The 25,465-nt window shown below is 33.1% G+C and overlaps 2 protein-coding genes across 2 annotated transcripts; both read right to left on the bottom strand.

The window, feature by feature from the left end:
* Positions 1–599: 599 nt before the first annotated feature.
* On the bottom strand, positions 600–11,134 carry parp12b (poly (ADP-ribose) polymerase family, member 12b). Its single transcript, XM_056455930.1, has 8 exons — positions 10,667–11,134; positions 9,285–9,420; positions 7,082–7,337; positions 5,467–5,559; positions 5,254–5,380; positions 3,026–3,194; positions 1,791–1,911; positions 600–1,105 (listed from the first exon to the last, which is right to left on the bottom strand). The coding sequence occupies exons 1-8, from the start codon at positions 11,008–11,010 to the stop codon at positions 1,005–1,007; spliced, it is 1,347 nt and encodes a 448-aa protein (XP_056311905.1). The 5' UTR covers positions 11,011–11,134; the 3' UTR covers positions 600–1,004.
* A 1,835-nt stretch (positions 11,135–12,969) lies between these two features.
* ttc41 (tetratricopeptide repeat domain 41) lies at positions 12,970–25,416 on the bottom strand. Its single transcript, XM_056455106.1, is given in 16 exon segments — positions 12,970–13,340; positions 13,412–13,538; positions 14,975–15,096; positions 15,211–15,360; positions 16,288–16,438; positions 16,558–16,738; positions 16,823–16,950; positions 18,775–18,908; positions 19,023–19,182; positions 19,619–19,858; positions 21,157–21,619; positions 22,002–22,165; positions 23,440–23,651; positions 24,061–24,241; positions 24,566–24,663; positions 24,770–25,416. Coding segments are annotated over 16 exon segments (3,525 nt in total). The 3' UTR covers positions 12,970–12,973.
* Between the last annotated feature and the right edge of the window lie 49 nt (positions 25,417–25,465).

Below are 25,465 nucleotides of genomic sequence, written 5' to 3'. Positions count from 1 at the left end.
AGTATAACAATGTGCATTAGCACAACAAAAGTACATTTTGATTTCACACTGACTGTAAAATAATAATATGGGCTATGTAATATTTTCTCTGGCCCTCCCAATGAGTTTAGAGGCTCAGCAAAAAGATATAATATTAGATAGAAAATACGTGGCGGCTCAGTGGTTAGCACTGTTGTCTCACAGCAAGAAAGCTCCCCGGTTTCAAGTCCTAGCTGGGCCAGCTGGGCAATTTTGTGTGGAGTTTGAATGTTAGAGGAATTGAATAAACTAAATTGGCTGTAGTGTGAATGAGTGTGTATGGGGGTTTCCCATTACTGGGTTGCAGCTGGAAGGGAATCCGCTGGGTAAAACATATGCTGGATAAGTTGGCGGTTCATTCCGCTGTGGCGACCCCTAATGAATGAAGGCACTAAGCAAAAGGGAAAATGAATGAATGAAAGATAGATAATATAAAAAATACACAGATATTTATTACTGAATTTTTATCATATATTATATTGGGTGCCTCCCCCTCAAGGAAAATCTCATTATTGTCTGATTATATCTCTAATAGCACACCTTTTTTCTTTTTTTTTCTTTTTTTTTTTAAGAAAACAGAATAGAAAAAAACGTGTTTATTGTCCAATACATAATTTGTAAAAAGGCCTCATGAGCTGATCCACATCAACCCAAAAAGGTACCACGTTCACTGAAGGTAAGTCCAGGCATGAAAAACCAACATTGAAGTCACAGTATATAAATATGTCCATTGGAGGGTAAAATAATGAGATATTTGAGCTAAAAGATAAAAATAGATGCAGCAACATTTTCTGATGGTTAAAAATGATGGAAGGAATATATTTGAGTAATACCCTAAAGGAACGGCACGTTCCTCACTATGTACACATAGTATGTATACAGTTTGTCTGTGAAAGTTAAATTGCAAGAAATGAATGCTGTAACTCATAATTTGATCGTCTGTGCTCAGGTGTGTGAGCATTAAGAGTGTTTGTGTGTTAGTTCTGTCACTGGGCAGCTTTACTTTCCACCTCAATGATTGACACAAAGCGTGGTCGTCTCCGCACCCTTCTCTTGGTGTTGTGTTTGGGGTTTCTCTGATACATATCTGTAAAAAAAGACATAACATAATGTCAAATAATTGATTGTAACATAAAATAATTTTATCTAATATAATTTAATATATTAGTTCTGTGTATGTGTATGTATGTATGTATATATATATATATGTATTTTTTTTGTTTTTGTTTATATGTACACAATATTAAAGCGCTAAATTTGTATGTACGTTGTGTTGTTAGTCATGTTAATTAGTGATTAGTTTTTTTTACTATTTAAGTAAATATATAAATAAAAGGGGAAAATACAGTTGAAGTCAGTATTATTAAACCCCCTGAAGTATAAGCGCCCTGCTTATTTTTCCCCCAAGTTCTTTTTAACAGAGATTTTTTTCAACACATTTCTAAACATAATAGTTTTAATAACTCATTTCTAATAACTGATTTATTTTATCTTTGCCATGATGACAGTCAATAATATTTGACTAGATATTTTTCAAGACACTTCTATGCAGCTTAAAGTGACATTTAAAGGCTTAACTAGGTTAATTAGGTTAACTAGGCAGGTTAGGGTAATTAGGCAAGTTATTGTATAACGATAGTTTGTTCTGTAGACTATAGAAAAAAAATAGCTTAAAGGGGCTAATAATTTTGACCTTAAAATGGTTTTTAAAATTTTTTTAAATGCTTTTATTCTAGCTGAAATAAAAAAAATATTATGAATGAGTGTATTACCTTGAAAACTGACATAGTAATGCCTATTGCCTTTAATGACAGTAACTTCTGCATTGTTGTCCTGTTGAAAAGATTTCTCCAGCTCTCTGGATGTGACAGAAGTGGCACGATGCTTGTCATCCTAAGGAAAAACAGTACTGAGACAAAACCAATGACAGAGCCAGGATTTTATTTAAAGTCTGCATGAACCGGAAGCTGCGACCATTTTTTTTTTCGTATTGTGATGTAGCTCCTAGTAAAATGGAATATTAAATGAGAAAACAGTGGGCGTTGCTTGTTTTTTTGTTTTTTTTACCACGAGTTGATTGGATGTAGTAAAGTTCTGGACATTTCTGGAGATCACGAAGTATGTAGCCAGAAGTACTTTTGGCTGCATTTCGTCTTTAAAATGAATGATACGGGGCGGTATAACGCCGTTCCTTTTTGCGCTAGCAGCTGACTGCTTCCGTATGAACGGCTTTCCTGATGTTACCAGTTTGTTCAGTGGCTCACAGTGTACGTCGGCGGACGCAAAGAGGAGTTGACCACGACGACAGTGTTCGAGTGCGGCGAAGAACGGTTCCAGAAAGCAGGTAAGACAAAAACAGAAGCCAAAAAATTTAATAAACAACTAAATAATGGGGTGAGAATGTGGTAAAATATGAAAACGTGGTAAAAATCAGATGAGGGCTTGCTTTTTAAAACACTGCGGTTGGGTTGAGGAAAAGGGTATGGGCGCTGGTCAATCAATGCTTTTGAAAAGACTATCGGTTGGGTTTAGGAAAAAAGAAGGGTGGGTCAGTCGATCAGTCAGTGAGTCAGTCGACAATGGCCTCTGGTGGATTTACGCGAGAACAGCAGGCATGAGTGGCACTTGCAAGAGAAATTTGATATCTCAAAAAGCGTACACAGCGACCTCTGGTGGATTCGCAAAAACAAAAACTGCAAAAAATGTACCTCCTGGGACGTATTTGGCGCTCTCCAGAAATGTATATAGGGCTTCGTTTTCAAAGTGAGCCTGGGTTGTTTTTTTTTTGTCTTAATAACAGGCACAGATGAATTGTTCACCACAAAACTAACAATGTAAGCTAAGAAAATTCATATGGCTAGTTTTGATTTTATTTATACTTTAATATGACTCCCACTCTGTTTGTGTGAAAGTAGAAAGGCATACGGTACACTACAAGATTGATCTGGATTACTTGGATAACTTGTATTCGGAGAGTGTGTCCGCTATGTTTGCTATTCAGTCTCACCGGTTGACCGTACTCTATCCAGTTCTCATGATCTCCTTTGTAGTACCAAATCCACTGGGTTGTCAGGAAATAGTGGGCAGGCTTGGAGACTGAGGAGACTGTAGAAAGCCGGCGCACAGGGTCACCGTTCTTGGTCATGGACACAAAATTCACCGGCCTTGATCCTGGACTGGATCCAAAAGAAAAGTTCGGGAAGTACTTTAGCCAAGTGGGCCATGGATGGGAAAAAGAATCATATTAAGAAATAAACAAGGTCCATGTTTACTGTGCTGCCTTTAATTTTCTTTATTTACAGTTGAAGTTAGAATTATTAGCTCTATTGAATTATTAGCACGATGTATTTTTCCCCCCAATTTCTGTTTAACAGAGAAGATTTTTTTCAACACATTTCTCATTTTTAAAAAAGATTTCATTTATCTTTGCCACGATGACGGTACATAACACTTTACTGGATATTTTTATTTTATTTTTATTTATTTTTTTAATTTTTTAGTATTCAGCTTAGTGCAATTTAATTTAACTAGGTTAAAAAGTTGGGGTAATTAGGCAAGTCACTGTATAATAATGGTTTGTTCTGTAGACAATCAGAAAAAAAATATTGCTTAAGGGGACTAATAATATTGAATTAAATAATAATCAATAATACTGATAAAAACTTAAAAACTGATTTTATTCTACCCGAAATAAAACAAATAAGACTTTCTCCAGAAGAAAAAATATTATAGGAAATACTGTGAAAAAGTCCTTGCTCTGTTAAACATAATTTGAGAAATATTAAAAAACAAAGAAAATTTACAAAAACAGGGTCGGACTTAGTTATTTGGGGGCCCTAAGCAATTCCAGGTATGGGGCCCTACCCTAGCATTGAAACTCAAAACATTCTCTTTCTCTATAGATATTTTGTTCTCTATAGACTTTTTTTTTTTTTGGAAATAAACTTGAACCGCTGACACAAAAAATTATTCCACTATTCATGGGGCCCCCTGGTTTTGAAAAGAAGTAATAAGGTTAAAGTCCTAATGGTTAGTCAGACATTACAATATATGATAGAAAATTCATAAAAGAACTATTTGATTAACATAGACTTCTTGGCATTCTTGTCAGGTAGTGTTCTTGGCTAATAATTTTGACTTTATCTGTATATAATTTGGAAACAAAATACAGAAACTAATAAAAAAAGACAATAAAAACAAATATAAAACTATTCAATATAATGTAATATCAAATAAAAATAAATAAAACTAATATAAACTCAATACAAACAAACATTATACAAGCATCCCCAATGAAAAAGAGAAGAAATCAAGAAATAAACAAGACAGTTTTTTTGTTCACTGTGTATAGCCTATTATTTTTTTAAAATTCGGTTTTGGAAAATAAAATACAGAACTGGCTGTACAATACTGGAAAAATCTGACATTGCGTTGTTTCCTTTTTCTGCTATAAATGTTGTGTTATATATTCAATTTCACCAGATGACTGCTATTTAAAAGATTTAAAAGCTAAGATAAAAGTGAAACAAACTGTGTGATGTTTTAGGGCAGTCAAATAGTATTCAGGCACAGAATTTGAATAATCAAATGGAAAATAACACTGCCAAAGCCTTTACTGATATAAATAAAAAAATGATTAAACTTTATTAAAGTTACAAATGATAAAGTTTCTTGTGCCTGAATGCTTTAAATTCTCTCCTTAAAAACATGTGCAAATTAAAAACTCACTTAATTTTGGTTAAACTGCAATAATTACATTCATGTGTTTCTTAGGGTCAACTATAACCATAACTCAACATTGCATATACTGCGATGTGACTCTTGCGGATGTGCACATTGCAATTTCGATGCTAAACGATATTGTGCAGCCCTATACAGAACCATTTGTTTTTTAAACAATAAAAATAAATATTAAACTATTAACTTTCACCCATTAGAATATCAAATTAAAATACATTATAATAAATAAAACCAACAGAAACTCTTACAACAATATAAACAAACAATATACAAGAATCATTAATAATAATAATGACTAAAATCAAAATATTATTTAAAAAATTATGTTATGAAACAGTTTTAAAAGGCAATACAACAGCAAAATATCATCTCTCCATTACATTAAGATAAACAATAAATATCCTCATTCTAAAAATACCTCCAATAAAATTACATAAACTAACTGAGTACAGGGATAAAATTAAATCAAACACACGCATGTGCATCTATACTGACCTGTATTCATTCTTTGGGTCACAGTAAGCTCTCTCTATGTCCTCCATATTTCTTAATTCCCTCCAGCCTTTCCCATCATAAAGCTCCCACTTATATGGAAGATTAAAGTGGACAAGAACGCACTGGTCTGAAGTGATAAAAATCCATTACAACTCATCTGTGTTAAAGACAACAAGATTCACTAAAGATAACCTGGAAGACATGAACACCAACCCTGAAACTTGCACTTCCGTCTAATAAAGTGGAGACAGATTTCATTCTTCTCCATCTGTGCGACCGGATTGATGCCTTGATCAGATATCAGTTCTGAAATGCATATGAATACAATACTGAAGTCAGAATTATTAGCCCTCCTGAATTATCAGCACAATTATCAGTTTTTGTATACAATCTCTTTTTAACAGAGGTTTTTTTTCCAACACATTTCTAAACATAATAGTTTTAATAACTCATTTCTAATAACTGATTTCTTTTATCTACGCCATGATGACAGTACACTACCTGACAAAAATCTTGTCACTTATTCAAGTTTTAGGAACAACAAATAATAACTTGACTTCTAGTTGACCATTTGGTATCAGAAGTGGCTTCTATGAAAGGCAAAGGCCTCTAGATTACGCTTATTTCACCAAAATAAAATATGATCATGCCTTGATTTTTAATTATTTACTTAGGACAGTAAGGTCTGACTTGGCTTAGACAAAAGTCTTGTCACTTACCAGAAATAATGTACAGTATAGAATATAAAGTCATAGTGCAGTGGGAAAAGAATTAATATTGTGTATGACTCCCATGATCTTGGAGGACTCCTTCAATACATCTCTGCAACGACTCAGATAACTTATTAATAAAGTCATCTGGAATGGCAAAGAAAACATTCTTGCAGGACTCCCAGAGTTCATCAAGATACTTTGGATTCATCTTCAATGCCTCCTCCTCCTTCATCTTTCCCCAGACATGCTCAATAATGTTTATTCCTGGTGACTGGGCTGGCCAATCCTGGAGCACCTTGACCTTCTTTGCTTTCAGGAACTTTGATGTGGAGGCTGAAGTTTGAGAAGGAGTGATCTCCTGCTGAAGAAATTGACCTCTCCTGAAATTTGTAATGTAATGGGAAGAACAATTGCTTTAATACCTCAGGCAGTTTATGTTGGCATCCACTTTGCAGATCTCTCGCATGCCCCCATACTGAATGTAACCCCAAACCATGATTTTTCCTTCACCAAACTTGACTAATTTCTGTGAGAATCTTGAGTCCATGCGGGTTCCAGTAGGTCTTTACAGTATTTGTGATGATTGGGATGCAGTTCAACAGATGATTCATCTGAAAAATCTACCAACTGTCATTTTTCCAAATGATCAACTAGAAATAAAGTTATTATTTGTTGCTCTTACAAATGGGATCGACGACAAGACTTTTGTCAGGTAGTGAACATAATATTTCACTAGATATTTTTTCAAAATACTAATATTCAGCTTATAGTAAGTGCAATGTAAAGGCTTAACTAGGTTAATTAGGTTAACTAGGCGAGTTAGGGAAATTAGGATAAGGATAATTGAAAAAAATATTGCAATAATATTGACCTTAAATTTTTTTTTTTTTTTAATTTTCTTTCATTCTAGCCAAAATAAAACAAATAAGACTTTCTCCAGAAGAAAGAATATTACAGGAAATACTGTGAAAAATTCCTTGCTTTGTTAAACTTCATTTGGGAAATGTTTGACAAGAAAAACAATTCACAGGAGGGCTAATAATTTTGACTTCAACTGTATATATTTAATAAATTAAGATGATGATGCATGTGAATTAATACCTTTACACACTTACCACTGCTTTGAGGTTGCGAATTCAGCCGATACACATTCTGGTAGATGTAAGGCAGTTCACGGATGATGTCACCACTGAGCCCACGCTCTTCCAGCATCCTGCGGCTGTACTCGTCGATGCTGTGTTGCCGTTTGCACTTGGGCCCGAACAGGCAGGTATCATGCACAAAGTGCTGACAAATGTGCACTTTAGTGCAGCGCTCCATAAAGGTACAGGCCCCGAAAACACCCGTGCCTTTATTATAGTGAGCACACACCTGCGCACATACAGCACCAGGTAGATTCTTTAAACATCGGAGTGATACATCCTGCATTTACAGTATTTAAAAACACACATGCATTCATTAATAACTGAAGGGGGCATTTTATGCTGTTTACACTTAACTGCATTAAGAGTGCAATGGAAAAAGTTAGGGTGGCACGGTGGCTCAGTGGTCACTGTCGCCTCACAGCAAGAAGGTCGCTGGTTTGAGTCCCAGTTGGGTCAGTTGGCATTTTTGTGAGGAGTTTGCATGTTCTCCCTGTGTTTGTGTGGGTTCCCTTCACAAGTCCAAAGACATGAGCTATAGGTGAATTGAATAAACTAAATTGGCTGTAGTGTACGAGTGTGTGTGAATTTGTGTGTGTATGGGCGTTTCCCAGTACAGGGTTGCGGTTGAAAAAGCATCCGCTGCATAAAACATATGCTGGAATAGTTGGTGGTTCATTTCGCTATGGCGACTCCTGATAAAATAAAGGGACTAAGCCAAAGGAAAATGAAATGAAGTGAATTGAATGAAGTGTCTTTCTCATTACCTTAAACTTCCTCCTTAATCACACTCTAGAACTTACTTTTGGGAACATGTATAAATAGATCAATCATGCAAATGTTTGTGTGTTTGTGTTTAGGCATACACTTGTGTGTATTTGAGCACTGATGTTAACTTTAATACTTTCATATGTTTTGCTTTCTGTGCATACACTTAATATTACATTTCTTTACACTTTACACCAAGGCTTTAAAATACATGCAGAAGATTTATTTATTGTTGCCAGTGAGTATGCAATATTATATTACATTATTATTACATTACTAGGGCCGGCACGGTGGCTCAGTGGTTAGCACTGTCGCCTCACAGCAAAAAGGTCACTGGTTCAAGTCCCGGCTGGGTCAGATGACATATCCTTGAGGAGTTTGCAAGTTCTCCCCGTGTTCACGTAGGTTTCCTCCGTGTGCTCCGGTTTCCCCCACAGTCCAAAGACATGCGCTTTAAGTGAATTGGGTGAACTAAATTGGCCGTATAGTGTATGTGTGTGAATGAGTGTGTATGGGTGTTTCACTGGGTTACAGCTGGAAGGCCATTCGCTGTGTAAAACATATTCTGGATAAGTTGGTGGTTCATTGCACTGTGGCGACCCCTGATGAATAAACGGATTAAGCTGAAGGAAAATGAATGAATGAATATTACATTACTTTTATTACATTTTGTAAAAAGCATAATATGACCCCTTTAAAGTAAATGCTTTACACATTCAATGAAACTTCTCAATGAAACCAGTGCATCACAGAGCTCAGCAAAACATTTTACTTTACCTGTTTACAGGACATTCTCCTTTTTTTTTTTTTCTTTTTTTTTTGGTTTTTCTTTTTTTTTCCTTTTTTTTCAAACTTAGGACACCTGAAGATCTTAGAACCATCATCAGCAACTCTTCGTCTTGAATGAGGCCACAATTCTTCTCAATTTTCCTTTTTTTTCAACATTAACATACTGACTGGAACACTGATGAAACAAAACTTTACTTGGACGACTTACTGACTGACCCTTTCTTTCTTTCTCTTTCTTTAAAAAAAAAAATTTGATTGCTGGTACAGAACAGATCGCTCCTTATCCGGGATATAACACTACAACAATTTTTTTGGTGTTTTCTGGTTGACCAAATGTATACTCAAATATTCGATTACTTCAAAACTTGTAATGCTGTATTTTTGCGTGTAACCAGCAGCTGATGGCCAAAACAAACATGCGAGCGGTTACGTGAACTCTGATCTACTCTGAACGCATCTGAAAGGAAGATTGGTGTTTCAAACGGCAGGTCAGGTACCTGGAATGCAGAAATATCCCAATCATAACATGAGTTCGGCTTTGGGCAGGAATTCTCTCATGAGAAAGGAGTCCAAAAACATTTAGGTGACTAAATTAGCCTTCCTGTTTGCATTTCCTCACCTCTGGCAGCAGGGCGGGATCGTTCTGGAGCAGAAGCAGGAAAAGATCATCCTCGTTCAGTTCATGAAGCGTACACTCGCGCAGCAGGGGATAGTTATGTTGTGATTGGATGTTATGAGAGAATTTACACTCCTTCCTGATAAACACAAAATGTATAGAATGATGTTTGGTTACCCAAGAGACACTGAACAATAACACTTCAACACTGTAAAAAGTGATTAGTTTGCTTTAATTAAAGAAAGTGAGTAAACACATTGCTTTTAAATCGATTAGTACTTAAAGAAAGTGAGTAAACCCATTGCTTTTAAAGAGATTGGTTGGCTTTACTTAAAGAAAGTGAGAAAACACATTGGTTTTAAAACGATTAGTTGGCTTTACTAAAAAAAGTGAGTAAACCCATTGCTTTTAAAGAGATTAGTTGGCTTTACTTAAAGAAAGTGAGTAAACACATTGCTTTTAAATCGATTAGTACTTAAAGAAAGTGAGTAAACCCATTGCTTTTAAAGCGACTAGTTGGCTTTACTTAATGAAAGCGAGTAAACCCTTTGCTTTTAAAGTGACTAGTAAGTCTAATTACGTTGAAAATCTATATCTATAGTTAAATTGCAATGCTGTGTGCTAATAGTAATGTTAATGAATAAGTATTATTATTAATTCATTATGTTGTAATAATAATCAGTTACGTAAATAAAACCTAATATTGATTGTAATAAATTAAAAAGGAATAAATGTTGGCCAGTTGCCAGGTTAAATTCGATCATATTTGTTATACTATCAGTCTGAAATGTTGAAAAAATAATTAAAAAAAAAACATTTGAATGCATGTTTATGAGTGTTCAAAGAAACAAATAAACAAAAGCAAAGAAGACCAAGTAATTATAAAACTATATTACATTAAACGATCAATGGGTCGAACAGAACCTACAATAATGAATTGACAATATTAATTTCAATAAATTAATACTAATAGCTACATTACAATTTTATTTTGCGTTTAAGGGATAGTTTAAGGGATAACATTCTTTCATCATTTACTCACTTTCCAAAGCCATTTGAGTTTATTTTCATTTTTTCAAAGGAAGACATTCTGAAGAATGTTGAAAAAACAAACCACTATTGACTTCCATAGCAATTTTTGCTCCTTATATGGATGTCAAATGCTGTTTCCCCCCAATCATTAAACAGAATATCTTAGAATAGCTGAGTGTGAGTAATTGGTGAGGAAATTTTATTTTCTCTTGGTGAACTATCCCTTTAACGCGTCTTTATTTCATGCATTATGCACTACATCATAAACATTTTATTAATCACCTTTTTTTCCATTAACATAACAGGAAAATCTTACATTAGAGATACCTCAAAAAAAATTCTCCTAAACTTACCTTCCTTTCCCATACCTGCAGTTCCCGTAGACAAAATACTTGCAGAGGTGTAAGTCTTGGCACTCGTAACATTCATTCTTGGAATATTTCTTGCAGAGTCTCAGAGATGTCTTGGCGACAACGGTGCAGTCCGATTCTGCATCCTCTTCTCCGGGTCTGCTCTGGACCATAACGAAGCGGGCACATTTCTTTACGATGTACCAAAAATCTGCTTCGCTGATCTCAAAACGCTGGAAGACCCTCTGGTGCAGCTGGGACATTTCCATTGAGCCTTTATTGCCGCATAATATGCTGGTCGCATGATGTATGACCCGAGTGCAGTCCGACATATCGGACATGGACATATGAGCCGCGGCTGGGCTCCAGTCTGACTGTACTTTGATGTTTTTGAGTCTTCGTTTCTACATAAATGAAAGCGGAAACTGCAATAACGTAGGCTAAGATTCGGTACCAAGTGTCCAATGCCCATCATTTTCAAAATAAAAGTCTCGGGAAAACAACTATGACGAAGACTATATGGAGCCAGATCAATCTCAAAAATAATACATTTGCGTTCTTAAAATTCATAAATGCACAGCACAATTAAAAAAAATCCACAACTCCTCCAAAAAAGATGTGTATTGAATCATGTCCTGCCAGGAAAGTCAACAAATTCAAAGAACTCCATACTCGTGTGGGCATTTTCAAATGCACATTCAGGAGTTCATAAATACATCTAACATTATTCATGAATGCATGAGAAAGGTAATTCAAGAACCATTTTAATATATTTTAAATGTTTTTAGGTATGATATGTGTGAATATTTTTGCTTTTTACTTTTGAATAGGGTATATGCACATCTACTGTTTTTTTTCCCATACTGGTAAACTTCCAGTGAACGGTCAATGTGACTTTTAAAATTTTTATACGGTTCCTTTTATAGCATCAATGTTGTAATGTAATTAAAACACAATCAGTTAAATTGACTTCAGCATTCATTTAGTTGTTGAAATGTAAACCGAGATGAAAAGCCGTTTACATGCACGCACCTTTCAGGATCAGCAGGCCAGCGCAGAAACACCATTGAAAATACTAGAGTAAAATAAATGTTCAGATTTTAAAGACATGGCACAGGAAAATGTAATTTAATGCAGTGCTTCTTATACAATCTGAGACCCACTTTATATCGTATATCTATCAGGCAGTGGAGATCATTGATTTTTAAAGAAAACAGACCTTAAACGTGCAGTTTTTGTAACTGCATACAGTTCACCAGAAGCGCTTCACCCAGGTTACTGCAAAATTAAAAGTCCTACATATTTCTGCATATATTAAATTTACAAATGGGAGTTGTGGATTTATGAATTGTGTTTTGAATTTACGAATTTTAGGAATGCAAATATAATATTTTTGAGACTGATCTGGCTCCATAATAGACAGACATACAGACAGGCAGATATATTAGTTTTATTTCTGCCACTTTCTATTTGTTTATAATATTTGTTTCTTAATTATATATATTTATTATATTTAATGTCACATTAAATGCATGTGTTAGAAATATAAAAACAAGTGTTATGAACACAAGACCTATTTTAATATTATTAATATTTTTTAATATTTAATATGAGTTAAAAGCAATAATAAGGGCTTATGTAGGATATATAGTTAATATCATAATTAGCTAAATTATAGCTAAAAATAGATCTCTGGCTATTTTGAATAGAATAGAATAGAATAGAATAGAATAGAATAGAATAGAATAAGATAGAATAGAATAGAATAGAATAGAATAAAATAGAATAGAATAGAATAGAATAGAATAGAATAGAATAGAACAGAATAGAATAGAATAGAATAAAGTAATATAATATTACAGAATAGAATAGAATAAGATAGAATTGAATATGATAGAAAAGAATAGAATAGAATAGAAGATGGAATAGAATAAGATAAAATAAAAGACGATACAATAGGATAGAATAAGATAGAATAGAAGATGATAGAATAGAATAAGATAGAATAGAATAAGACAGAATAGAATAGAATAGAATAGAGTAAAAGAATAGAACAGAATAGAATAAGATAGAATAGAATGGAATGGAATAGAATAGAGCAATAGAATAGAACAGAATAGAATAGAATAAGACAGAATAGAATAATATAGAATAGAATAGAGTAATATAATATAACAGAATAGAATATACCAGAATAGAATAGAATAGAATAGAATAGAATAGAATAGAATAGAATAGAATACGCTCTGACTAAGTGACAGATTTTTGATATCCTGTAAGTTAGTGTTTTCATCTATTGGTTCAGTGCCTTTAGATGAGCTTCTTCCTGCATAATGCATTTGCCTTGGAAGCCTGTTCAGTTGATCTAGTATCAGACAGACGTCGCTCTAACCAACCAGCCTTTCCTCTTTGGAGTAGAGTATTAATGTCACTCTGTGGCCCATATACAGAGACCCGTGAAGTCGTGCATGGCCTTTTTGGAGTTTCATCCTGCTTACAAGACAAAGCTGTTTCTGCAGAGTAGCTCCTATTGAGTTTTGGAGTAATATCTGGCTTGTAGTAATACGATGCCTGTTGTTGTCCACTATTTGATTTCTTGCCTAGAGACCATTTATTGCTTGAGCTGGTGACCTCTGAAACATACTTGTCCTGTCCAATAACATCATGTTTTGAAACACTACAAAAAAGGAAAGTATTAGTATCTGTGTAATCAATTATAACACAAGACTATAAAACAAATGAGCTCACTTCTCAAAGCCTTTAGTCACTAGATGTTCAGAGCCCTGGAGTTAAATCTGTATGTCTGCAGCTCTCTGAAGAAGTTCCAGACCCTCTCTCTTCTCCATTGTACTGCAGCTACATAACAACAATTTACCTGCATATTACAGACAAAACATCTGTGACAAAACATACATTATGAGTCAAACATCTGGAATAAACAAGATATTTATTATGATCATGTGATGCTTAAATAGAAACGCATGATATTTATCTAAGAAATTTTGTAATTACGAGTTGTGTATCTACAATTTATACACATTGCTAGCATGTTTTTTGCCATTGTTAGCATGTTTTTATCACATTTTAACACACAACATGTTTTAGTACGCTGTTGCCATGTCTGTAACATGATTTAGCACTGTTAACATGTTTCTAACATGACTGACCACACTGCTAGCATGCTTAGGCACGTGTTAGCATGTGTCTAGCATGTTTAAACAGCTTCTAACATAATTTAATACACCCCAAAGTATGTGTTGGCATGATTCTATCATGTTTTAGCATGTTGTTAGCACAATTTCATATACTGTTTGCACATGTCTCTAACATGATTTAAAAAACCACTAAGAATATTTTGCCATGTTTCTAGCATGCTTATAGCATGATTCTAACATGATTTAACACAGTGCTAACATGTTTCTAGCATGATTTAACATACAGCTAGAATGTTTTAACACAGCATGTTTTCATAAATGGTTTGTATGTTTCTAACATGATTCAACAAACCACTAAGCATGTGTTGCCATATTTCTAGCATACCATTAGCATGATTCTAACATAATTTAGCACACTGCTAACATGTCTCTAGCATGATTTAACAAAAAACTGGTGTGCTTTAACATTAATCCACTGTATGTTTCTAGCATGATTTAACACCACTAAAGCATGTTTTGGCATGTTTTAACAAGGTTCTGACATTGTTTAGCACACTGCAAACATGTTTCTAGCATGATTTAACAAACCACTAAGCATGTGTTGCCATGTTTCTAGCATGTTGTTATCATGATTATAACATTATTTAGCTCACTGCTAGCTCATCTCCAGCATGATTTAACATAATACTAGTGTATTCTAACATTTGATACACTGTACGTTTCTAGCATGATTTAAAATCACCAAGCATGTGTTGGCATGTAGATAGCATGTTGTTAGCATGTTTCTAACATTATTTAACATACAGATAGCATGCTTCAACGCACTGCCAACACATTTTCTACACGATTATCAAGAATACTGATATTATTATTTCACAATATTGCTGTTTTTACTGCATGTTTGATGAAATAAATGCAAAAATCTAAAATCTAAATAAGAGCTTAAAACATTTTTTAAAGAAATTATTGCAAACTTGAAGACGTAAATGGCTTGAACTGCTGACTGGCAGTGCTGCATTGGATCAGCGGTTCACTGCACACTTTCTAAAGTATTGATTTATCTCCATGCTTTTTGAGTGGGTTCAAAGCTTTGAGGATTCTCTGAAACCAAGGCCTGAGCAGAGCCAATTCTGAAGGCCAATTCTTTGTCACTCACCGAGCTTCATAAGAACGACGGCAAGGCTATGTTGCAGAACAGGAAGCTGCAATGTCAGAGCCTCTGTCTCTTTAGTGCTTATAACATGGCGGTAGAATTCAACCATCATCCTCCGTGTCCACCTAAAAGCAAATCAAGCCAGTGATCTTGAAATCAAATGATTCGATCTTGAAGTTTAACAACAGATTATGTTTGCTATTAATACTGTAAGCACATCACAGATGTGTTTATCTTACTCTGTGTTGGTTTGATTGTTAGCCCAGAGATCTGCAAGCAACTCCTCCACTTCTGCTACCAGAGTATGGTCATGCCCATACCAGCGTCTCCTGCTTTCCAGAGCAGACTCCAAACCCCTTTCAGCATTCTTGTGCTCACCAAGACTCAACCTTAACAAAAGTTAACATGCATATGTGCATTATTCCCATACTTTTTATTGTGAATTTTTTAAACCTGTATGAATGCAAATGTAGCATTATTTATAATTTGAACTACATAAAAAATGTAAATGTTATTTCATATAATGTTTATTTACATATAATAATATTTACTTTCTACAGTATATATCTTAAATATATTCATAACTGACACTATACTGTAAATAATGTGTGTGTTTTAGTTAAGAACGCTGTAAAAATGCTGGGCTCCACGCAATTCCTTCATGTTGTACAAACTTAAACTAATGTAAGTGGATTGAACATAAAACAATTAAGTTATCCCAGAAAAAACTCAGGAACAGCGTTGATTTAGCTCATTTTAAATAAGTAGCATAGGCGGTTCATTCCGCTGTGGCGACCCCGGATTAATAAAGGGACTGAGCCAAAAAGAAAATAAACGATGATTAAATAAGTAGTTTAAACAAGCCGCAAAATAATTTGAGTGAAAAAAATTGACATTTTTGAACAATTAATTAAAAATGTAACATAATGTTTATTTTAATTTAATTTAAAATGTAATTTTAACTTAATCTTTAATTTATTGTTTAATAAAAAAATGTTATTACATGTTTTATTTATTTATTTATTTTAATAAAAAAAATTAAATCTTTAATGAAATAAGTTTTTATATAATTTTTTTAACTTAATTTATAATTTAATTTAATTTAATTTAATTTAATTTAATTTAATTTAATTTAATTTAATTTAATTTAATTTAATTTAATTTAATTTAATTTAATTTAATTTAATTTAATTTAATTTAACTTAATTTAATTTAAAGTCATTAGTCATTCAGTCATAATGGTTTCCTTTAATCTGAATACATTTTATTCAATTTATTGGAAAAACAACCTTTTTATTTACACTTTTTTTAATTACTTGTGAATGGCCTTCAGTATCATTACAGTGCCTTCAGCACAAGGATGGGCAGACATGTATCTGGCAGAGCGGATCTCTCTAAAAAGCTCTGGCACTGCAAACAGTCGTCCTTCCTCCAGCAACGCCATACACAGACGACAAAGCAGCTGTCCTGTGGGAGCAGATTCATCCTACATGTGTTCAAATTTACACTTGCCAAAAAAGAACTTTCTTTATCAGTTTATAAAAGCTACATGCATGCAAGATGAAATATGAAATGCATGTTAGTACCAACTATGATTTTGACCTCTACGCTGTCGAGATGTGCTTCGGTAAGAGACCGGGCTGTCTCAAGTCCCTTGTGGCAAATCATCTCTAAGTCTTTCGGCAGATGCATTAGGACGTAAAGCTCTGCCATCATATGCTGCACGTTGAGCTGTAACCTCATACTGTCACTATCAAGCTTAACAGCCTGTCAAATCAGAATATACAAAGATTCACTCTCACAAACTCATTTCTGAATGCATGCAATTTCTGATCATGCCTTATTTTTTACCTTTTGGAGAATTTGATCTGCTTGTAATAGCAGCTCCTCAGTTTTCCTCATCTCACCCATATAGAGCAGCACTTTTGAGCAGAATAATGATAATCTTGATAAATGACTGGGATCTGGAGTGTCAGCATCTAAGAAAGATCAGGTCAATTCAAAGATATACACTGCCTTCACTAATATATTTTTAGTTTTTTATTTGTATAGCACTTTTCATAATGATTATCATTCAAAAGCAGCTTTACAAAAGGTGCATTATTACTATAGCACAGTAAAATCAGTAGTTAAGAAGTTAAGAAGGGGTATAGGGTGGACACAGTATATAAACATAATTACATTGTAAAAAATATTGGTAAATTAGGCGTTTTCCAAATTTTGTAATTTAAGTCTTTATTTTTCCACATTTATTTATGCTTTTGAATTGCATTATGGGAGCTTAATCTTTCATGCAACAACTTTTGACCTGGAAAAGTTCAAAAAAAGTCTTTTTTTAGCATTTTTAATAGTTTAAAGAGATATATTGTTTGGGTTGTGTTGTATATTATTATACAAATCCTTGTAATAAACTGTCAGTACATTTTCTTTTAATTTATTTTTCTATATATTAAGTTTTTATACATTATATAAATTTAAACAACTGAAATGTCAATAAAGCCACTTTGTTAAACTGTAGAGTTGAATTTTCAACATCAAAGGTCGACAGAGCAGAGATCAAAGTCCCACAATGCAATTTACAACCATAAATAAACAGAAAAGACTTGTTAATCATAAAATATGCAAACTGTTAATGAACAGATATTTTTCACAGTGTAACCTGCAGTTATACACTATATAGTGTTCTTCCAAAAAGGTGATTTCTACAGTATGTATTTAATTATAATATATTTTCAATGAAGTGTGATATTGTAATATTGCCACCCTTTGTAGATATAAGCAATGAAGGCTGGGAAAAATCTACTGTTTAACCTTGTGATCTAAAGACACTTGAGTTTATTTTTTGGTAAGAGTTGTTGTTTTTTTTCCCTGAAACACTCCCAAATAAGTTGCAGTGATGTTGGTGACGTCAGATTGTCAGTTTTGGAGAATTTTTGACCCCAAGACCCAACTAACTTCTGCAGTTCTCCAGCTGTGATTCTCTGGAGATTTTTTTTGTCCACTCAACACTGTGGAAACAAAAATTACTAAGATTTTTTGTCTTGTTTCTAGTCCAAATTTCTAAAAAATCTTAAATCAAGTAGCAAGATGATCTTATGTCAAAAGAAAAACAAACACTTAATTTTGGCATATTATTTTTATTTTTATTATTATTATTATTATTATTATTATTATTATTATTATATATTATTAAAACAAGACAATATTTTTTGCTTGTCTAGAAAATGCTTCTTGATTTAAGAATTTTTAGATATCTCGACTAAAAACAAGAAACAAATCTAAGAAACAAAGTCTAAGCATTTTTTGCAGTGAAATCATTCTTCTGAAAACTCTAGACTGATTCTTAATACATTTAGTTGATTGGAGATTCTTAATAATTGCCCTATTCGTGTCATTTTTGGTGTTTGTGCTAGTTTCTTACAGCCACTTTCCATTTTGCGAAGCTCAACAACCTTTTGCCACAAATTACAGCTTTCTTCTTTGAGTTTACCCATTGTGATGAATGAATGTGTGTGTCTGACTAGTGTGTTTGCTCATTTTTTAAGCATCTAAACAGGCATGGTACTACATATGCAAAATATCAACAGCAATATAATTTTAAAGTATTTTAAATTCATGAATTTACCAATAGATTGTGGCACATATATATTTAACAAAGCTGTGTATTTGTTAATATTTAGATCTTTTTTTTTCACAGCCTTCTTTGCTCATATTTACCAAGGGTGATAAATCGCTGGATGTAACGTCTAAATGCATTTTGCATTTGTTATAAAAACAGCTTGTTTTACCATTAAGATACTTACAAGTCTGAGTTATCAGATTCTGGAATGACATCACTGGGTCGAATCCTCTCTTTCTTAGTAGTGTCCAGTAATGCAAAACATCAGTTGACAAGTGTGGATACCGCTTTAGGTTGCTTGACAAAAACTCTACAGTACTGTGGAAAAACAAGGAGATTTGATATTGATAATACTATATGTCTGTAAACATCGGTGTTGACTGAAAACATACTAAATATTTTCTACTCAAAGATTAGTTTGAGTAATCATACGCTGGATTGATGAGGAACTCCTGCAGCTCTTTGAATGAATTAGTTTGAATGAAATGCCAAGGAATCTCTTCCATCTTTTGTGACCAGCTACAAATGTCTGAACTGGATTTCTGAAAAAATGTAGTGAGGATCTGATGGTAGGTGTTTTGACCCTCCATACCTTAAAGAAAAAGAGGCAAGAGCACTCCTTAAAAACACTGGAAATTCATTTTTAGTTTTACTGCAAGATTACATTCGAAAAAGGGGTTGCTACCAAAATGTTATTAAAATAATTACATTATAATAATTAAAATGTTAATTTTTAAATAAATAATTTATCATAAAATATATTTGTAACAAATATTTATAAGAATATTAATATTATTTAATTACTTATTTAAGATATATATTTTATTTATTTGTTAAACAGTGTATTTATGTGTAAAAGTGTTCTTAATACATTATTTATATATTTGTTTATTTTATTATTATTATTATTTATTTGTTTATATTTTTTTTTACAAAATTTTATTTTATTTTCATTATGAATTATTCATGTGGCAAGAGATTAAATACAATAATAAAGAATAAGACAAATAACATAAAATCATCCTCACCATGCAGCAACAGGTTCATAGTCAGGCTGAGAGACTTATGCTTGATAATCAGAAGACCACTGGCTTTTTCCTGAATCCATGGCCAAAAAGCAGAACGCAGTCTGGCCCATTCCAACACCTGAACTCTCAGATGATCACAGTAGCCAAGATCTTCCAATAAAACCAGAACCTGAGCTTCAGTAAGCCCCGCACGAGACACATGAATGAGGCAGAGCGTGTCCCAAACCCAGCCTGACAGACCTGCAGAAAAGAAGAGGAAATCCTTTTTAGTGATTTAACAGATTTATTAATTCTTAAGTAAAATAAAGAATATAATACAATATCTCTGTACAGAATCTAATGTTACCCTGTTAACAAACTAGTCCCCAACTAAGGCATTGCGGTCACAACTTGGCTATAATTAAATACAATTAAAACCTCCGATATACAAAAGTCGAAGTGAGAGGAAAAAAAAACTAAATTAAAAATAAACGAGGTGAATATACAAAATCTGTCCTTATAAATCCATCAAATTTATACAGTCATAATATTTCTCCAAACCAGTTTATCCAAACAGTTTAAGTACCTGGAAGGAAATGCTTTTTAGTTGTAGAAAAAGACATTGTAAGTAAGCATGGTTTTATGTAACAAAATAAAACTGAATTACACGGAAATGGAAAAGATCTTTAAAGTGCAGCTGGATTTTGACTCACTTTTGGATATACCTTATGGACACATTGTTTTATCAGCTAATAATAAAAATTATCTTTATACTACAATATCCTTTAGCCAGAAAAAAACAATATATATTTTACTTAATTGAATTAATGATGAATTTACATCACTTAAAGGTTGGCATATAATACATTTTGAGTTAATTCCCATGTAGAATATTAGTATTATTGAAAAACAAAGCAGCCCAGGTTTACAAAGACTGAACTCCATATTTTAATTATTTGGAACCAACCCTTTTTTTTTTTTTACCTGTTTTTATTTTTACCCCTTACACCCCTTATACACTGTAAATTAACAATTACAATTGCAATGTAACAAATTATTTTATTACAGTGTACATTAATTAATAATTTACAGTGCACTTGTTAAAGTACAGTCATAAAGGGATCCAAAATTGCCAGTAAGTTACTGTAAATTTTACAGTAAATTGTAATTATTTATTCACAGTGTGCTTGTAAATTTACAGTCTTACAGTGAAGTTACTGTTATATTTTTGTTATACTGTTTTATTATATATTTTTTTACTCCTTATATGTTTTATTTGAGGTAGTCGTGTTGTTTATTATCTGAGCCTTATTTTGTTTTGTTTTGAGTTTTTCTTTGTCTAATTTTTGGATGAGGCTTGGTTATGTCTGTATTATTGTAAAAATTCATCAACTGTGGTGTGACTTCTGGCTTGTCACTGGGATCTTATGCAAGCTTGTAATTCTCTGCGTTTTTAATTTGTAACAGTATATCTTGTAGCACTTTGAGTTTAAGAAAAGCGCATCATAAATAAAATTTATTATTATTATTATTAATAATAATAAAAATAAATTAATTACCCTCCCCAAGTGATGTATGGGCCTCTGTGACTTTATAAGAAGTAACATCTTCTGATGGAGCAGATCTGCTGTAATCTTTCACCCAGCGATGAATGACCTTCACCCAGAGCTCAGGAACTGAATCAGCCTCAGCATACTCCTTCAGCAGCTCCATCTCTTCCTCTTTCTCCCTTAACACTCCACACGTTCGCAACTCCGTGCCAACGAGGGCTAAAAAGGTTGGGGAGCGGCACTTACGCACCATTCTTTGCAAAATACTGTTTGGAAGCTCCTTGGAAGGTAAAGACAGATGTTTGCGCACAATGCTGAGCTGAACACTAGGATCTGGGAAATGGGGACACTTAAGAATCTGGACATCAGTACGACAAGAGAGACTTTTGTGAGTGAGGTCAGTGAATGTTGTAGTGATAATCATTTTGCTGAAGGAAGGCAGAACAGCTGGCAGCCATTGTAGTGATTTTACCTGGAAGACAAAAATAGGATGTTTAGTTGTTTCAGATTTTAAAAAAACCTGCTCTGCTTTTCTTACTTATAGTTTTTGTCTCATTTCTAGTCCAAAATTCAAACAATTCTTAAAATATTGTGTTGTTTTCCATTAACAACTCATCAAAATTAAGTTAAATTAAATAATACAAGAAATAATAAATTTTACAATAAGTAAAAATTATCTGCCAACTGGGTAAGTATAACCTGCTTTCAATCTGAAAACAAATTTAATTTGCTTACTCCTAATTTTGACGACTTATTTCCAAAAACAAAACAATATTTTTTACTTTTCCAGAAAATGTAAGTAAGAAAAGCTTAAAGTGTGCTTAAGTAAACCATGGAGGGAAATGAAAGATCACCTCTTGCTTTGAAAGTCCAAGTGTTTCTGTCAGAAGGTCAATCCCATCTATGAGAAGAATACAAGGCCTGAGATTCAGGCCTGCAGTAAATGCCTGGACTGCCCGATGGAGATACATAAACTCAGAAGTGTCCTCCAAACTTTCATCCCAATCTGGAAAATCACCTGCAGAAACAATTGACACTCTCTGAATAAACACTTTTAATATGCACTACACTATAAAAATAATAGTAAATGATTAGTTAAGAATTAGTAAAAATGTGAAGTTTTTCACATTTCCACATATTTTGTGATCCAGGTTTTCTTCCTGTATTTATGCTTTTGAATTGCATTATGGAAACTTAATCTTTTCGTTAACAGCTTTTAATATTGAAAAGTTTAAAAAAGTGACTTTTATTGTCATTTTTAATAGTTTGAAAGATATATTGTCTGGGTTGGTGCTGTAAATTATGGTGCAAAAACTTTGTAATAAACAGACAGTACTTTTAACACACATAATTCTGCATTATTTCTAATACAACAGAATATTTTAAGTTACTAAATGTCACTCAAAGTCACTTTGTTAAACTGCAGAGTAAAATCTTCATCATCAAGAGTAGACAGAGCTGAATCAATGTCACATTATGCAATTCAGAACCAAAAATAAACAGAAAACATTGGTGAATCGCAAAATACGGAAAACCTTAACAAACTTATTATTTTACATTGTTTTATACTTTTAGTTTAACTCTTATTGATGCATATTAGTCAGAGAGTTACATAAAGAATCACAAGACATCAACTATTTCAATCTATCTAGCAGAAAAACAAAATTAGTTCACATTTTCTTCCTCTCTGAATCAAACAGTACAATTATATATTCTTGCATCAAAAACAATATTTAGGGCAAAACACAAATAAAAATATATAATAATAATAAGATAAATAAAATAAACACATATTGGGCCATAAAGCAATACAGAAAAATATGTAAATACAACATTGTATTTTACTTTTTGAATGGTCTAGTATTTTTAGTTTTACTTCTTGCACAAACCTATTTATTATAATTTTGCATAATGCCAGTCACTCTTTATTGGCTGCTCACAAATAACATCCATTTTAACTCTCCAAACACTGTAATTCTAGTTGAACCCTGAATGAGTTTGGTTCTTTATATGTGGAAATGTCAAGATGCCAATGTTTTCTTCACACTGAAAGCAAATCCACTTCAAATGCACTTCCAAATGATGATGTTTTGTTTCAGACATGTGTTGCAAGCGGTTGATCAATCACAACAGACATGGCCTTGATTGGACCAATCAGATCATGATAGGGTCTCAAAAGAGGGTTTAAGAGAGATCAGATCCTTGAATAAACCATTTCAGACACTGAGAAATAATTAATTGGAAAAAAAACACCATTTAAACATCATTCTGCTGGAAAATGAGGCAATTTACCATTATGTGCTTTTCGAAGTTGAGCAGTACACAGTCTAAGCAAGGACCTGACGTCAGTGCTGGATGTGCTTGTTCCACAAAAGTGACAGATGACTGGAAGATCTGGATTCTGCTCGGAGAAGGTCTGCAGACACCAAGCCGCCAGAGTCGACTTCCCACAACCCCTTTCACCACTTATTACTAAGACAGACTTCTCTGAGTCGTTCCGGTCACTGAAAACAGGCAAGAACTTGACTTTATATACAGCTGAAGTCAGAATTATTAGGTCTCCTGTTAATTTTGAATTCTTTTATTAATTTATTTCAAAATTTGTGTTTAGCAGAGAGATTTTGAACATATTTCTAAACATAATAGTTTTATTGACTTATTTCTAATAACAATAATTATAATAATAATTTTATCTAATAATAATAATGATTTATTTTATCTTTGCCATGATAACAGTAAATACTTTTTCACTAGATATTTTTCAAGATACAAGTATTTAACTTAAAGTGACATTTAAAGGTTTAACTAGGTACATAATTTGTTAAATATTTGAAGAAGAAATAAATTTAGGGCTAATAAATTTGACTTCAAATATATGCTAATCAATATGCATTTGGTTTTTCATCATCTTACCTATTGAAAAGAGCTCCTGGGTTTTTTGCAGGTGTCTCAGATTTAGCATTGTGGGTTATAGGATGTAGAAATTTGTTAAAAATGTTCAGTATTTCTGTGGCAGGAACTGAGGGCACAAACCAGTTGCACAATGCACGTGAATAGCTCTTATGAGAATGCAGATCGAATGAATCCTGCCATCCTAAAATACAGGTACGAATACATACACACAATCTAAATAAAATGCATATAATCAATATGACATATTATATTATTTATTTTAATATTTTATTTATAAATTTATTATTATAAAATCTAAATGTGTTAAAAATACAAAGGAATAAAAGTAGAAAAAGAGATAATGTAAAAAATTAATACATTCGCATAATTTAGTCTCAAAATATGGTTAAACATCTAATTATTACAGCAAATTACATCATATTTTGATCAGATGTTTCTCATAGTGTAATAAAATTATAATAAATATCCATTAAGTACTCCAAAATGTCAAGATTTGCAGACTTACCTGAGATTAAATGTTTTGAATCCTTAGAAGTTTTAATAATGACCTCTTCACAGTCCATCCTGATCATCTCCCCAAGTTCATACTGGTTTCTGAAAAACCTGTCATGTAGTAAAAGGAGTAAATAAAGGACGTGTAATTAAAACACCCAATATAAAACATAATACATATTAAATTTGTGAAACATTTTTGCTTATATCCTCAAACCTGACAGGAAGACAGTGATTTATGATTCTTCTTTTCAGATCTCTCATTCTCTGTCTCTCGCGTTGGCTTTGCTTGGACAGCATGTTTAAGAAGATGCTCATTTCTTCACTCCAATGATCATCATCATCTTCAGTATCCTGTGGTGTGTAGTCTTTAAAATAAAAGAAGCAGACTCTATGGTTGTCAATGAAGGCTGCTTTGGTAATCTCCAGCTCTGTCAGGCTGCATGTGCGATACTTATTTTCCAAAACCCAAGGATAACCAGAACTTGCAGCAATATTTAGCTTTCTAACAACTTCAGATAAAGAACATGATTCAGTATCAGGAGGAAGACACTTTCCATAGCTGTGTCCAAGCAGACAAATGAAAAGTGATGAGCGGTCTATGAGATCCAAACTGATTTTCAGATGCTGGTCAAAGATATCAGTGTCATCTTTCTGATTATTTGCATCATCCTGGTCTTGTTTGCTCCTCTGCAAGTCCATAGGTCTGAAACAGGTGCCTCTTGTCTGGCAAAGTGCATCTAGATAAGGAAATATGATGGATTTCAGGTAAAACAAATCTTCTTGGAGATCATCTGGAACATAACAAAGGAAAGGCTGAAGAGACGGGCTGTCAAAATCTCCTTGGATGTTTAATCCCTGCATTTTTTCAGAACTATTTTGAACTACTATTGACTAGATTTACTAGTTTTAG

This window comes from Danio aesculapii, chromosome 4 (genome assembly GCF_903798145.1).
Source record: "Danio aesculapii chromosome 4, fDanAes4.1, whole genome shotgun sequence".
Taxonomy (NCBI): Eukaryota; Metazoa; Chordata; class Actinopteri; order Cypriniformes; family Danionidae; genus Danio; species Danio aesculapii.
The sequence above is the reverse complement of the archived record's forward strand: the minus strand, read 5'-3'. Positions and strand labels throughout refer to the sequence as shown.

Excerpts from the sequence above, each read along its gene's own strand:
- parp12b (XM_056455930.1), bottom strand. The coding sequence starts at position 11,010 with ATGTCCATGTCCGATATGTCGGACTGCACTCGGGTCATACATCATGCG. Across the intron at positions 5,560-7,081 it reads TTCGCAACCTCAAAGCAGTG|AACTGATATCTGATCAAGGC; the intron begins GTAAGTGTGTAA and ends TATGCATTTCAG. Across the intron at positions 5,381-5,466 it reads ACGGAAGTGCAAGTTTCAGG|ACCAGTGCGTTCTTGTCCAC; the intron begins GTTGGTGTTCAT and ends TTATCACTTCAG.